This window comes from Pseudorca crassidens, chromosome 9 (assembly GCF_039906515.1).
Source record: "Pseudorca crassidens isolate mPseCra1 chromosome 9, mPseCra1.hap1, whole genome shotgun sequence".
In the NCBI taxonomy this organism is placed as follows: Eukaryota; Metazoa; Chordata; class Mammalia; order Artiodactyla; family Delphinidae; genus Pseudorca; species Pseudorca crassidens.
In genome coordinates this window covers 49,987,024-49,999,951 of record NC_090304.1, presented here as the reverse complement: position 1 = coordinate 49,999,951, position 12,928 = coordinate 49,987,024, and the positions used below count along the sequence as shown (strand labels likewise).

The 12,928-nt window shown below is 49.5% G+C and overlaps 1 protein-coding gene across 14 annotated transcripts in view; it reads left to right on the top strand.

The window, feature by feature from the left end:
• Positions 1–12,928, top strand: part of NUMA1 (nuclear mitotic apparatus protein 1) — a 73,176-nt gene that overhangs the window by 47,060 nt on the left and 13,188 nt on the right. For all 14 annotated transcript variants that reach the window (XM_067750170.1, XM_067750164.1, XM_067750169.1 and 11 more), the window contains 11 exons: positions 437–522; positions 5,043–5,122; positions 6,422–6,504; positions 7,098–7,178; positions 8,496–8,583; positions 9,889–10,009; positions 10,549–10,706; positions 10,990–11,107; positions 11,187–11,304; positions 11,607–11,747; positions 12,691–12,813. In XM_067750170.1, the coding sequence (XP_067606271.1) occupies positions 437–522; positions 5,043–5,122; positions 6,422–6,504; positions 7,098–7,178; positions 8,496–8,583; positions 9,889–10,009; positions 10,549–10,706; positions 10,990–11,107; positions 11,187–11,304; positions 11,607–11,747; positions 12,691–12,813 (1,197 nt within the window). The remainder of the gene's footprint in view (positions 1–436; positions 523–5,042; positions 5,123–6,421; positions 6,505–7,097; positions 7,179–8,495; positions 8,584–9,888; positions 10,010–10,548; positions 10,707–10,989; positions 11,108–11,186; positions 11,305–11,606; positions 11,748–12,690; positions 12,814–12,928) is intronic.

The window sequence follows — 12,928 nt, the reverse complement described above, 5'->3', positions numbered from 1 at the left end:
CAAGACATACAAAGCGCTAGAGTATAAAAAGCCTTTTTCCTACCTCAACTCCCAACCATCAAGTTCCTCTCTTCAGAGGCAGTGGTGGTTTGATTTTCTTCTAGAAACTATCAGTATTCTTGTAGAACCATTTTATGCCTAATTATATTTAAAGTACACCCCAAGTGCTGGAACATTCTGGGAGAATTTAAGCTCTTATTTAGTTGAAGCCAAAGGAAGGACTGTGATGGCGGCCTTCAGGTGGCTGTTAGTGGATGAGCTGGAAGTTAAAAGTCCTAGAATCACCTGTTCTCTCATTCCTTTCGTTACAACTATAGGCAGTTGGAACAAACAGAATTGTCAACACCTGGGGAAGGGAGTGGAACTCCACCCCCCTCCCTCCCGGGGCTTCTGGCACTTATGACGGTTTCACCAGGCTCTTCCCTTTGCCTCGCAGGTGAACAGTCTGCACGTGGCTGACCCCGTGGAGGCCGTGGTGCAGCTCCAGGACTGCAGCGTCTTCCTCAGGATCATTGACAGCATGTGAGTTTGTGCCACATCCCTCTCCAGCCTCTCAAGTGAAGCTGCATGCTGGGGTGGGGACTGCATTTGTTTCCTTGTTGACAGCTGTGACCAGAAAGCACCGCAGGACTGGGATGTCTAGGCCAGTGTGGGCCCCAGAGGCAAAACACATGACCTCGTTCTCCAGTCATTGTGTGTCTTTATGAGAAAGGTTTCACTCTTTCGCAGAAGAGCCTCCAAGTCTCCGTGTTCTCACAGTGTTCCGGGAGCCTGCTCCGGGGCTCCGTCCTCTGTCTCAATGGGAGTCTTCTACAGCCCTCTTTTCGTGACTCATCCTTATCTCACAAGCCCTCTTTGCAACCTGTAGGCCCAGGAAGAAGAAACGGGAAGCTTTTAAACTTGAGGGAAGTAAGCAGCGCCTAAAAATCTCTAATTTGTTAGCACAGCACAGACATGCCCCTCTCTAACCCATTATAGCATTCCCGGGGTTTTCACCTGCCTCATTTACTTGCTTTGTGAGGTCGATTAGCATTAGATAAGCTGCTTGTCATGTAGCCAGGATTTTAGTTTAGGCCTTTAAATTTTATATCTGTGTCTTTAGCACATTTCCTTTGAACTTCACCATTATCTGGGAAATGAGTGGAGTGGGGCCTCCTCCTCATACCTTACCTTTCTGGAACCCAGCAAAGATGGGTCAAGCTGTAACCTACATTTATCTTTTTAAAGGTCATGTGGTTCACCCCTTTTCCTGTATCCTCAACTTTTAGCAATTATGAAGGGCAAAACTGACAAACTTCTTACTTCTTGGTGCTATGGGCAAAAGTAGGGGCCAGCCATGATATAAGGAATTGGGGGGACAGTGGAGAGGACCGACCCTCCCTGTTTAAAGGGAAGCACAATAGACGGGAGGTCCCTCAGACCAAGATCTGAAGTGTCGAGGTGTTTGTGTTTCACACACAGCAGGTAGGAACTGGTGTTGGGGATTCAGCATCTCTGTGAAGCAGGTTCATAGGCAGCAGCTCATTGACAGGGAAAGAAGGTAGAACTGAGCTTGTCAAAGGCAGGATCTGGGTCTAATTCATCTTCGGGTCCTCCATACCTAGCTTAGCACAGTGCAGTGATTAGGTTTTAATTAATGTTTGTTGGTGAAAATGAGTGAATGAAAATGTAGTTGATATTCTCTTATCAGCAAAGTCTAGTGGGGCTGAGTGCCCCCATGACAGATGGGTTTTCTAGAGTGTTTTTTTTTTAATCTTTTGAGATTTACATTGATAATGGGGTGTCCAATATGATTTCTTAAAAGTCCGTGTGGCTCTAACCATCCCACCTACCTTAGTGAAAGAAGTCACTGTATTCTTATTTTGATACAGACACTACCATTTTCTTTCTTTTTTTTTTTCCTGCCGCACAGCGTAGCTTGCGGGTTCTTAGTTCCCTGACCAAGGATAGAATCCGGGCCCTGGCAGTGAAAATGCCGAGTGCTAACCACTGGACCGCCAGGGAATGCCTGGACACTCCCGGTTTCTTTCCCGGTTACCCAGACAGGCCATTTCAACATCATCTTGAATTCCTCCTTCACCTGGGCACAGATTTCTAATTGGTCACCATCCTCTCTGTGTCCTTTAGAAGATTTCTCACGTCCCTTCCTCTGCCTCATTCTGGATGCCAGGGCCTGGAGACTTCGTTCTTCTCTAAACTGTCCTTATTCCAGGGTGTTCCTGTGCCTGTGATCTCAGGGCTCTCATTGTGATGCTCCACAGCTGATGGACCTCAGCGGCGCTTCCTTGCCAGGAGGTTGAAATATAAAATCTGCAGCTTGGTATTCAGAGCTTTCATCAGGGGCCCTCCCAGTCTTGTTTCCTACTCATTTCTACCTCCATACCCCACTCCTTTTTTTTTTGATCCTGTAGAATCTCCTAAATTCTGACTTTTGTTAATTGTGTCTTTATGGTACTACTTAACTTGTTCTTCCCCTTGTTGCCTATAAACTGGTAATTAGATCTTAAACTTAATTGGCTTAAGATTTTTTTCAAGGATACTATATAGATGGAGTTGTGCACTACCTATAAATCATCATTTTGCCACTCCTAATGAAAATTATCATTTTGCAAACCCTAATGAAAGTAGTAGGTCTAGGCAACAACTAACATCAATGGCCAGTAAAACTCTTAGGCTGGCAATACCTAACCTACAATTTAACATCACTAAAGGAGAGGCAGCCAGGTATGATATGCCTTGTTGTAACACACAGTAGGGTGCAGCATGCTTTTTTTGGACTTAAGAATGGATCAAGGAGCTTTTGCTTTTGAGGAGATAAATTTCCTTGGCCTGATGACAAGAGCAGTAGATGTGTCCAGGGGTGAGGATGTATGTCCTTGGTGTAGCCATTGTAGGTTTATGACCCTGTGGGAAATTTTCATAAGGAGGGTCAAAAATTCAAGATGCCCATTTTCCAAGTTGTTTTCTAAGGTGCTGCCTGAGCTTTAGACTAGAAGAGACTTGTGGGGGGACGGGGGGGAGAGAGAGAGAATGTGTGTGTGTGTTGGATGGAGGGGCTGTTGAAATCCCAGGTTAACCCTGATTTCCATCTCAAATCCAGGATGATTCAGACCAACTTCCTTTGGGAAAACAGACGTTCTTGGTGAACGTGTTCTGGCTGATTCATTTGTGATGCTCCTACTGTTGCTAACTGAAATCAGACACCTAGTTCTCAGGGGAAGGCAGTGGAGGATGGCAGGGTTGGTGGCAGATAGAAGCTGTGGGAATCGAACAAAAGCTTGTTCCTTGGCCACTTGGCCTTCTCTCTGGGAGAATTCTTTGGGCTCCACCCTTTCAGAAAGTTTCCCTTTCTGTTTTCCTGTGCATGGTGAATAGCCTAAAGCAAAAAGGCTGTCTCATTTCTTTGATATCTATGAGGCTTGCATAGCAAAGTTTAGTGGAGGCATTTTTCCAGAAAACTTAAAGCTCTGACATTTGTCTTACTGACATTGACCTCTGCTCTTCCCAGTAAAAAGTATTCCTCATCTGTCAGTCAGCCCATATGTACTCAGCCCCTGCTGTATTCCTAGCTTTCAGCTCACAAAGAGCGGTCAGTTATAAATGATGCACCTGTATCCGTGAGTACTGTAGGAATTCCTGAGAAGGAGAGGGGAGATGTGACTTGCAGTGGTTCTTCTTGGCTTCCTGCCAGAGATGAGACTTGAGTGCCATCTTAAAGGATGGGCTGGATTTCCCCAGGACTAGTGTTTTCCAAAGCATGTTCCGTGCACCTGTACTTATCCCAGGGGCTCAGTGGGGGAAAGAGGAGGTTTGTGGTCAGATAGGTTTAGGAAATAATGCGTATTTATACCTTCTTTAGAAAATGTTCAGTTTGGTTTAACCCAGTATTTCTCAAACATTTAGCCCAAGAACCCTGTTTATTTTTATCCAATGGAATACACTTAGGTAAATTACTACTCTGTGCTGAGGGCAAAGAGAGTCTCAACAGTCCAGATTGTGGGTGGGTAGGGAAGATGGCTCTTTCAGGAGTCTGTGAGGAGATTAGCATCTATAAAAGACTTTGTAGGTGTCCCTAGTCACAGACCAGCTACCCAAAGTGCTTCCTGTGGGGGGTTCACTTGGAAGAAGCCTTTGTAATCCCGTGGGAGCTGGAGGGAGCTACTCTCATGGTCTTGCCTAGGATGCTTCTTGTGCTTTGCAGGATGTCTGGCACTGGAGGATTCTAGAGTCTGCCCTGCCCTCCAGAAAGTTGATTGAAACTTAGAGATTCGGGTTCTGAAGAACAGGAGGCTTTTCAATCAGTGTCTTCAGCCGTAGCCTAGATAGAAAAGTCAGCTTTCTAACTTGAAGTAAGGGTAGTCCCTTCCAAAAATGAAACTGCACTTAGCCTGAGGGGCCAGGGTCAAGGGGCCAGGGCAGCGTGAGAGCGCCCCCTGCTGCCTCCCTGCCCTCATTGCTCTCCACACTTGGCTTGCCTTTCCACTTAAACAAACACAAGCACCGCAAAGGCCACAGATGGAAAGTGATTGTCCCTTGGCCTGGCCTCTTGGAGGCCACCTCAGCCTTCAGTGTGTGGTGAACTTTGCCCTGTCACTTCAGAGCCTCGTTCCCTCCTGTTCTTTCAGTTTTTAGATCTGTTTTTCCCTTTCCATAGTCCTCTCTGACTCGTACTCTAGCCACATTCACAGGCATCCTGACGTTTTACACTTGAGCCGTTGAAGGCTATCAGTCCTGGCTTGCCAGTCATCTGTGCTGCCTCCATCGCCTCTCGACCCCCTTCCCACAGAGCTTTTTGATATTCACAAATGCCATCTTTTCCAGGAGGACCTCATGCCTCAAGTCCCCACTTCTCAACCACGACACAGTTCCTTCTGGCTAAATGGTGTCTTGGTATCTTCTCCCCTGCCTCCAATGTCTGGTCTGGTTCTCCCCCAGATCCAGCACAGATCCAACCTGAAGGGATGGGAAGATGGTATGTAATGCAGTAGCAAGGAGGGAAGGATTGCTAAGTACTCTGGTTCTAATACTTGCTCTTTTTCTAGCCATGGCACTGACGAAGGGCAGCAGATTCTGCAGCAGCCGGTGCCAGAGAGACTGGAATTTGTGTGCAGTTTTCTGCAGAGTAAGCACTTTTCTTATCTAGCTGGGAAGGAGCTGCTTCCTCAGCTCCTGGGACTTGGGTATCTGGACCTGGAAGAACCAGGTCCCAGGTATCTGGGGGAGCAAAGGCTTGAGGCTGCCCACTCTGTACCACCAAGATGAGTACAACTGGGGCGGCTTCCCTGGGCCTGGTGATGCCTGCACCAGTTGGGGAGGAGTGTCCCTGCAGTCCCAGAGCCCATTTCGGGATCCAGGTAGAGCCAGAGGGTCGGTTTTGGGGACTCATCACCTTGGGCTCCCATTCCTCCCACTGCAAGGAGACAGAAGGATCCATGTTACCCTCTTCCCCTTGCAAGAAAAACATTTTCCCCTGATAACACTGAATTAATTGCTTAGGTGATAGGTATAGGGGCACAGGCAGGTTAAGGTTGAAATCTTGGCCCTTCTACTCTACTGTTTGTGTGACCTTTCTGGACATGGGTTCCCTGTCTTTAAAATGAAGATCATAGTAATTGCTCTTAAGGTTGATGGATAGAGTAAATAACACATGCGGGACTTCCCCGGTGGTCCAGTGGTTAGGACTCCGCGCTCCCAATGCAGGGGACCTGGGTTCAATCCCTGGTCAGGGAACTAGATCCCGCATGCCGCAACGAAGATCCCGCATGCCACAGCTAAGACCCGGTGCAGCCAAATAAATAAATGAATGAGTGAATGAATATTAAAAAAAATAACACATGCAAAGCTTCTAGCACAGCACTTGTCAATTCTCCTCCCTCATATAGCTGTGGACAGAGTCCTCATCTTTGACACGGGAGCTATCTACCATCCCCACCTCAAGAGAATTATAAGAAAGGTGATAATGGATTTAGATAAAGCAGGGTGTTAGTAATTGAGCCCTGCCCCTCTGGCAGCATAAGAACCAGGTGTCCCAGCCCTGGTCTGACTCAGCTGCAGGTGGGCTTCCTCTGCAGCTGCAGTTGGAATGAGACTCTTGAGTGACCTGGAATCTCTGGGCTCCTCCTCTGTGGTGCTGAGTGGGAGTTGGTGCGTGGGTAGGTGAGTGCAATGTCAGGCCCCAGAGCTGCTGTGAATTCCAGGCTCCTTTCTTCTTTAACTATCCCTGTAGTCCTTGGACCAATCCAGGATAGAACTAACTTCAGGTGGAAACGTGTATGTTGGGCGAGAGGGGACCTAGGAATAAGGAGCCCTGCATCTCCTGGTCCCACCAGCCATTCTGCTCCTCTGACTGTGAGGTGTTCTGATGATCTCAGAGATGGTCCCCAGGAAATTCACCGTGTTTTCTACATTGTTGTCATTACAGAAAACCGAAAACATCCCTCTTCTCCAGAACGCCTGGTGTCAGTGCAGAAGGTGATGGAGGGATCAGAGCTGGAACTTGCCAAGGTACCCGTGGAATACCAGACTGGTCTGGGGGGAGGGTGGCACCAGAGGGGCCTGCAGAGGGGCCTTTTCTTAACCCAGAAGAAGTGGTGGGGCTTTATTTCTGGGCCTCGTGGAGGTAGGCGGTAGGTCCAGGCAGCTACCTAGTGAGGCAGAGGCTGATTGAGCCAAGGATTTTAGGAGCCCACCTTTATGACAGGGAGGTTGACTAGATCATTACTGTGGCCTCAATGGAGACCTGGCAGGAATCAGGCCTCACACAGCTGTCGTCACACTTTTCTTTTTAGCTCAGTCCACTTCATTCCCTCTTCTGTTTCTGGGTGCTGGCCTATAGATGATGCCTTAAGCTTCATACCCAGGGTTCCATGAGTCCAGGAATTTAGTTATGCAGGAATTCTGGCACCTGGCTTTTTGCAGAGTGAGCACTGAGTCCTCAATCAAGTGATTCCTGATGCAGTTAAGGGCAGCGGCCTGGGGCTGCTGAATTCTAGGAGCTTTGGAAGGGTCTCAGAATAGCTCAGAGTCCCCAGAGTGGGGCAGGGGTGGGGACCGAGAAGAGAACCCTGCTCAGTGATTGCCTCCTGTTTGGCTTCTAGATGACCATGCTGCTCTTATACCACTCCTCCATGAGCTCCAGAAGTCCCAGGGACTGGGAACAATTTGAATACAAGATTCAGGTAAGGCCTTGTGCCTCCACCCCACCCAGCAGGTCTTGCCTGTGTTTTATCTCATTCCAGTTGTTTTTCTTTAAACAGCATATGTTGTTCTTTTTAAAAATTATGTTATAGTAGTTATAGCCATTCATTATAGAAAGTCTGGAAGATATTGAAAAGCACAAAGAAGGAAGTACCAGTTGCCAGTAATCTCATTCTCAGCAATAACTGCTAACTTTTAAAGGATATACTTCCAAGTCCTTTTCATGTACGTAAATTTAACTGTACCCTTACCTGAACTGTTTGGATAATACACAGAAATTATTCTTTCTCCGTGTATGTGTTCCCGTATGTACGTGTGTGTGTTTTACACAAACTGTCACTCCATTTCTTCCTCCTTTCCTCTGGTAGGAAGGATTAGTGAGAATGTCTTTGTCCGCCATGACAGTCTAGCTCAGAGCGGTTACGTCCTCTCCCCTGCTCTGCATGGTCCCTAAGTGAAGAGTTGGTGCGTCTGTTTCATTAGAGAGGGAATTGACCTGGTTTCCAGGAACTACCTGCCATATGGGTCCTGATGTTTTCCTTGCTTCCTATATGAGCAGCTGTCCTTTATTTTCCAGAGCAGAAGCAGCTGGGATGCCACAGTGGGTAATGTAGGTGACTGGTGGGGCAGTGTCCAGAGAGCTGTGGCCTTTCACGTGGTGGTAGAAATGTTGAGTCATCCCATCTCGTACTCACTTAGCTCATGGCTCGTCTCTGGGGTTGGGGGTTGTAGTGGCGTGGGAGGCATGGGTGGCTCCTTCCTTTCTTTAACCTTTTCTTTGCTCCAAGCTGATCATAGACCTGGTAGAAACAAATTCTAAAGGAATAAGGAACTACAGAGATGGCCAGGAAAATCAGATAAACTCTGTAGCTTTGGAATTCAAACAGAGAAGGCAAGATTATACCTGCTGGTGGCTAAGCTTTGGATGAGCCCTGGAGGAGTTCTCACTCAGACAAAGAACAACAGTGAGGTCAGCTGGAAGAGGCCAACAGGGTTATGTATGAAAGCTTTCTGACTGCATTACTTTGCTTGCCCATTCTCATCTCATGGTCAGGAGCAAAGTCAGTTTGGACCTCTGTCTCACCCTGGGTACGTCTTTAGGGGAGAAGAGGGGCTGGAGACAAGTAGGGTGACCATGTCTCTGGTGGAGTGTTCTTGGCTGGACCATGGGTCTTCAGGTCTGAGAGGAAGAATGGGCTCCAGCAGGCTCCTAGGGCTGGCACGGCCAGGATGGTGCCCTCCATCCCTTCGGGCCTCCCGAACACCTAAATGATGCTCTTTCTCTGTCTGTGGTCCAGGCTGAGTTAGCTGTCATTCTCAAATTTGTGCTGGACCATGAGGATGGGCTAAACCTGAATGAGGACTCAGAGAACTTCTTACAGAAAGGTAAGTTGGGATCACTCCCAAGGATCCTCTCTTTTCTGAGCTGGGGAGTGCTAGGATGCTGAGTTGTCAGGAAGTGCAGTGGGGATTTGCCCCAACACAAGTCACAGAGTTGGTGCTTAGGAAACGTGTGTAAGGGGGTAAGTTGATTTCTGGGCCATCTTGCCATCATCCCAGTTCCCACAGAGCTCCTTCTTGCGCCTGGCAGCAGCTAAGCAGAACATTTATAAGTGATCATGTCTGCTGTGGGTTCTCCTTGATTACCCGCCCCCGCTCCCCTCACACACACACACTTCTTTTTTTGTTTTTTGTAGTTTAAACAGTCATTACTCTAGGTTTATAAGCTGGGAGTACACAGTCTTAGAAAATTGTTTTTCCTACATAATGCCTGTGTTCTAGGTGGGAAGGCAGATACATAAACCAGAATGTATGATAAGGAATAAGTGCTAGAACAGGGAGATATCGAATCTACCAAGTGTCTTGCTGGAAGTACATCAGAGAGAGTGAGAGTGCTGCCTGTTTGGAAGAGCCGTCTGACAGCAACAGGGTGTAAGGTGTGGGTCTAGGCACGTTCATCCAGCCACTGAATTGGATGTTCCTTGTGTTCAGGTTCCTCGTCAGCCCCTCAGGTGGAGATGTTGCAGATGTGAGTCTAGAATTCAGGAGAGGGCTCTGGGCCAGGCTGTGGGCTTGCAAGTCTGTGTATGGATGGCCATTGAAGCCTTGGGCACCGTGGGCAGAGCACACGGGCCCCATCAGAGCTCTGGGGCTTGGAGGGCAGGTGGGAGAGGGAGGCGGGAGGAGCAGGTGAGGGAGACCGAGACCCGGTGTTAGAAGTAGGAGGGCCATGCGAAGGTCACCGTGGGAACCAGGGGAAGAGGAGGTTTTGAGAAGAAGTCATGCTGGCAGTGCACGATTTCAGAATGGAGGGCTTCAGCAAGGAGGCTGGTGGTTCTGACTCGAGAGGTCATTGGGGCTGAGAGGAGATCTGCTCAGGGTTGGCTTGAGGGAAAAGCGTGAGCACTTGGTCCAGTCTCTGAGCACGGGGGACACAGTCACTTCACTGCGCTCTTTGAGTGCTGGGGATCTGTGGAAACAGAAGCCCCTTGCTTGATTTGGCTTAGGGCACTGACCTCTGGGTAACCCAGACACCAGGCTTCACGTTCTGCCCAAGCGCCTCCCTCTGCAGCTTACCTATAAGTGTCTGGATTCATTCCCACTAAGGCGAGTTCTCAAATTGCATAAAGATGCAAATCTGTCCACCCTCTTACTAACCTCTCTTTGGCTTGTTTACTCCTTCCCCTCTAGCTCCTGTCCCTTCCCCCTGTTCCAGCACCATCTCTGAAGAGCTCTCCCCACCCAGCCACCAGGCCAAGAGGGAGGTTCGCTTCCTAGAGCTACAGAAAGTCGCCTCTTCCAGTGGGAACAAGTATGTGCCGGGCCTCTTCTCCTGGGATGGGGCCTCAACATCCAGTCCTCAGATCCCTGCATCCTAGAGGCTAAGCTGTTGACCAGCCCCTTATGTCATCAAGAGTGCTTGGAGTATCTTGTAGATCTGGGATGCCCTCCCCTGCCCCAGTACTAATGGGGGAATTGGTTGGGATCTGTCCTCGGCAGAAGGCCTTTCAAAGGCTGTTCTTTGTTTATGGAATTTCTTGCTTCCCTGGAGACTGTGCTAAAGTCCGTTCTCCTAGTGCAGCTCTGTAGAGGCAAAGGGAATGCACTCCTTTTGCAGCGATGGGGGCGGGGGAGGGCATAGAGAAATTAAGGCTTGGAGGAAGAAGAAAAGCTTTCTCAGGGTCATGTCATAAGGCACGAGGTAGCACTGCAGACAGACCCCAGGTGTTTGGGCCCCGCAGCCGGTGCTCACAACCATAGGGCCGGGCTCCCCCAGCCCCGCCTGTGGTCGGTAGCTTCAGCCCTCACGTCGGTTTCTGACCATGGCATCTGGACCATCTCCTTCCTCAGCTTCCTCCCAGGTTCTCCAGCCTCCCCCATGGGTGACATTCTGCAGACCCCACAATTCCAGATGAGGCGGCTGAAGAAGCAGCTTGCAGATGAGAGAAATAATCGAGACGAGCTGGAGCTGGAGTTGGCCGAGAACCGCAAGCTCCTCACAGAGAAGGGTAGGTGGCCTGCCGCTGGCAGATGTGTGTTAACGGGCAGCATTTGGGATTTTCATCCGGGGAAGTGCTGGGCTTGTCTGAGGCGTGGCCCCTCTGTCTTGTCACCTCTGCTGGCCCGGATGCTTAGAGCTCAGCCCTGGGCCTGTCAGGCTGACCTCCTGGAAGCTGGTTCTGTCCTTGCCACCCTCCTTCCTTTCCCCGGGATTGGATGCCTCTTCCTTCCTCCCCCTCCTCCCCTTAGTCCTGTGCTAACTCTCCTCTGTCCTCCCCTCCTCTGGGGCAGATGCGCAGATAGCCGTGATGCAGCAGCGCATCGACCGCCTGGCTCTGCTGCACGAGAAGCAGGCAGCCAGTCCGCTGGAGCCCAGGGAGCTTGAGGAGCTCCGTGGCAAGAATGAGAGGTACAGTGCTCCCTACCGTCCTTCCCACTCCCGGGGCAGGGGAGATATGCTCTTTCCTCACTGCTCCCCTCCCTTGCAGCCTCACCATACGGCTCCACGAAACTCTGAGGCAGTGCCAGGACCTGAAGACAGAGAAGAGCCAGATGGATCGCAAAATTAACCAACTTTCTGAAGAGAATGGGGACCTTTCCTTTAAGGTGAGTGTTGAGGTTTCTGGCCCCCACCTGGAAGCCCCTTTGCTTGAATTGGTCTGGAAAATTCCCCCAAAGAGTGTTGAGGAGAATGTCCTCATTCCGTAATTGGCTGCTGCCAGGGACCGGCTGGTGGCCCTAAGTTTTGATTTGTAGTCCTGAGTCAGAGACGTGAATAGTTGCGATTGGTTTGAGGAAGGTTGGAAGGCTAATGGGAGCTGTCCAGGCCCTGGAGCTCAGGGGGCAGATAGCAGTGGTGTTGGCAGTTTTGACCCTGGGTGATGGGCGTTCCCTCTTGTCTGTCTCAGCTGCGGGAGTTTGCCAGTCACCTGCAGCAACTACAGGGGGCCCTCAATGAACTGACAGAAGAGCACAGCAAGGCCACTCGGGAGTGGGTGGAGAAGCAGACCCATCTGGAGAAGGAGCTCGGCACAGCCCTGCAGGACAAGGTAACCCTCTGCTTGGGGAAGTCAGGGCCACAGTCTTGACCACACACTCAAAGCTGAATTCCGTTTACCGCTCTATTCTTTGGGGCCTTTGGGAATTATGCTGTCTACTTTTCAGGGCTTAATAGTGTGCTGTAATGGGCTTCAGGCCAGTACACCTATGAATCCTGTCTCTGCTGTTTACAAGGTGTGGCTCTTGGACAAGTTACTTGACTTTCTTTCTAGGCATCCTTTTCCTAAAATGGGAAAAAGAATGGGTAGCTGCCTCATTATCCGTTGTAAGATAATGCATATGGAGCACTGAACACACATTGTCTGGTGCAAAGTGAGCTCTCGGTGAATTAGTTACTGTTATTTATTATTGCTAATAAGAATCCAGCTCTGCCACTTATTAATAACCATGTAGCCCGGGGGCAAAGCACTTTACTTCTGAGCTTCAGATTCTTACCCTGTAGAAAAAAAAAAAGGGATGGTAGTAGCTACCTCCCAGATCTGTTGGGTAGGTTAGAAATTCAGAGAGGTACCCAGCACAGTGCCTGGCCTATTGTAGGTACTTAGTGAACAGTGGTGTAAAGTGGGGCAGGGGACCAGGGGATGCTGCTGCTGTTGGGATATTTTTAAGCTGATGGGTTTTTGGATTATCTGAGAGTCAAGACATGAGTGAGGAAGGGCATACAGTGAGGAAATCTGGAGTAAACTCAGCAGCCTTGGAGAAGAAATGAGCAGGTCACTTGACTTAACTGAGCCCTGGTACCAGGGCTAGAGAGTCAGGTCTCTCATGGTCCCAGGTCCTTGATTTCTGCAAGTTTTCCCCTAGGTCAGGGCAAAAGGAGATCTTGGTAATAAGGTAATAGGGTCTTATGTTTTGTTGATGTTCAAAAGGGTTTGTGTGGTAATCCGGTGCCTGTTCCACTTCTGTTAACATGGGGCTCTTGTATACTCCCAGAAATGCCTTGAAGAGAAGAATGAAATCCTTCAGGGAAAACTTTCACAGCTGGAAGAACATTTGGCCCAGCTGCGGGAGAACCCACCCCGGGAGAAGGGCGAGGTGCTGGGTGATGTCTTGCAGGTAGGATCTCAGGGGCAGGGGTGAGACCTGTGTGCTGGGATTGCTGCAGACCCACGTTCGCCGTGTTCAGGTTCCTGGCGGTCCTCAATCCCCAGAGGGGCCGGGGGACTGAGGA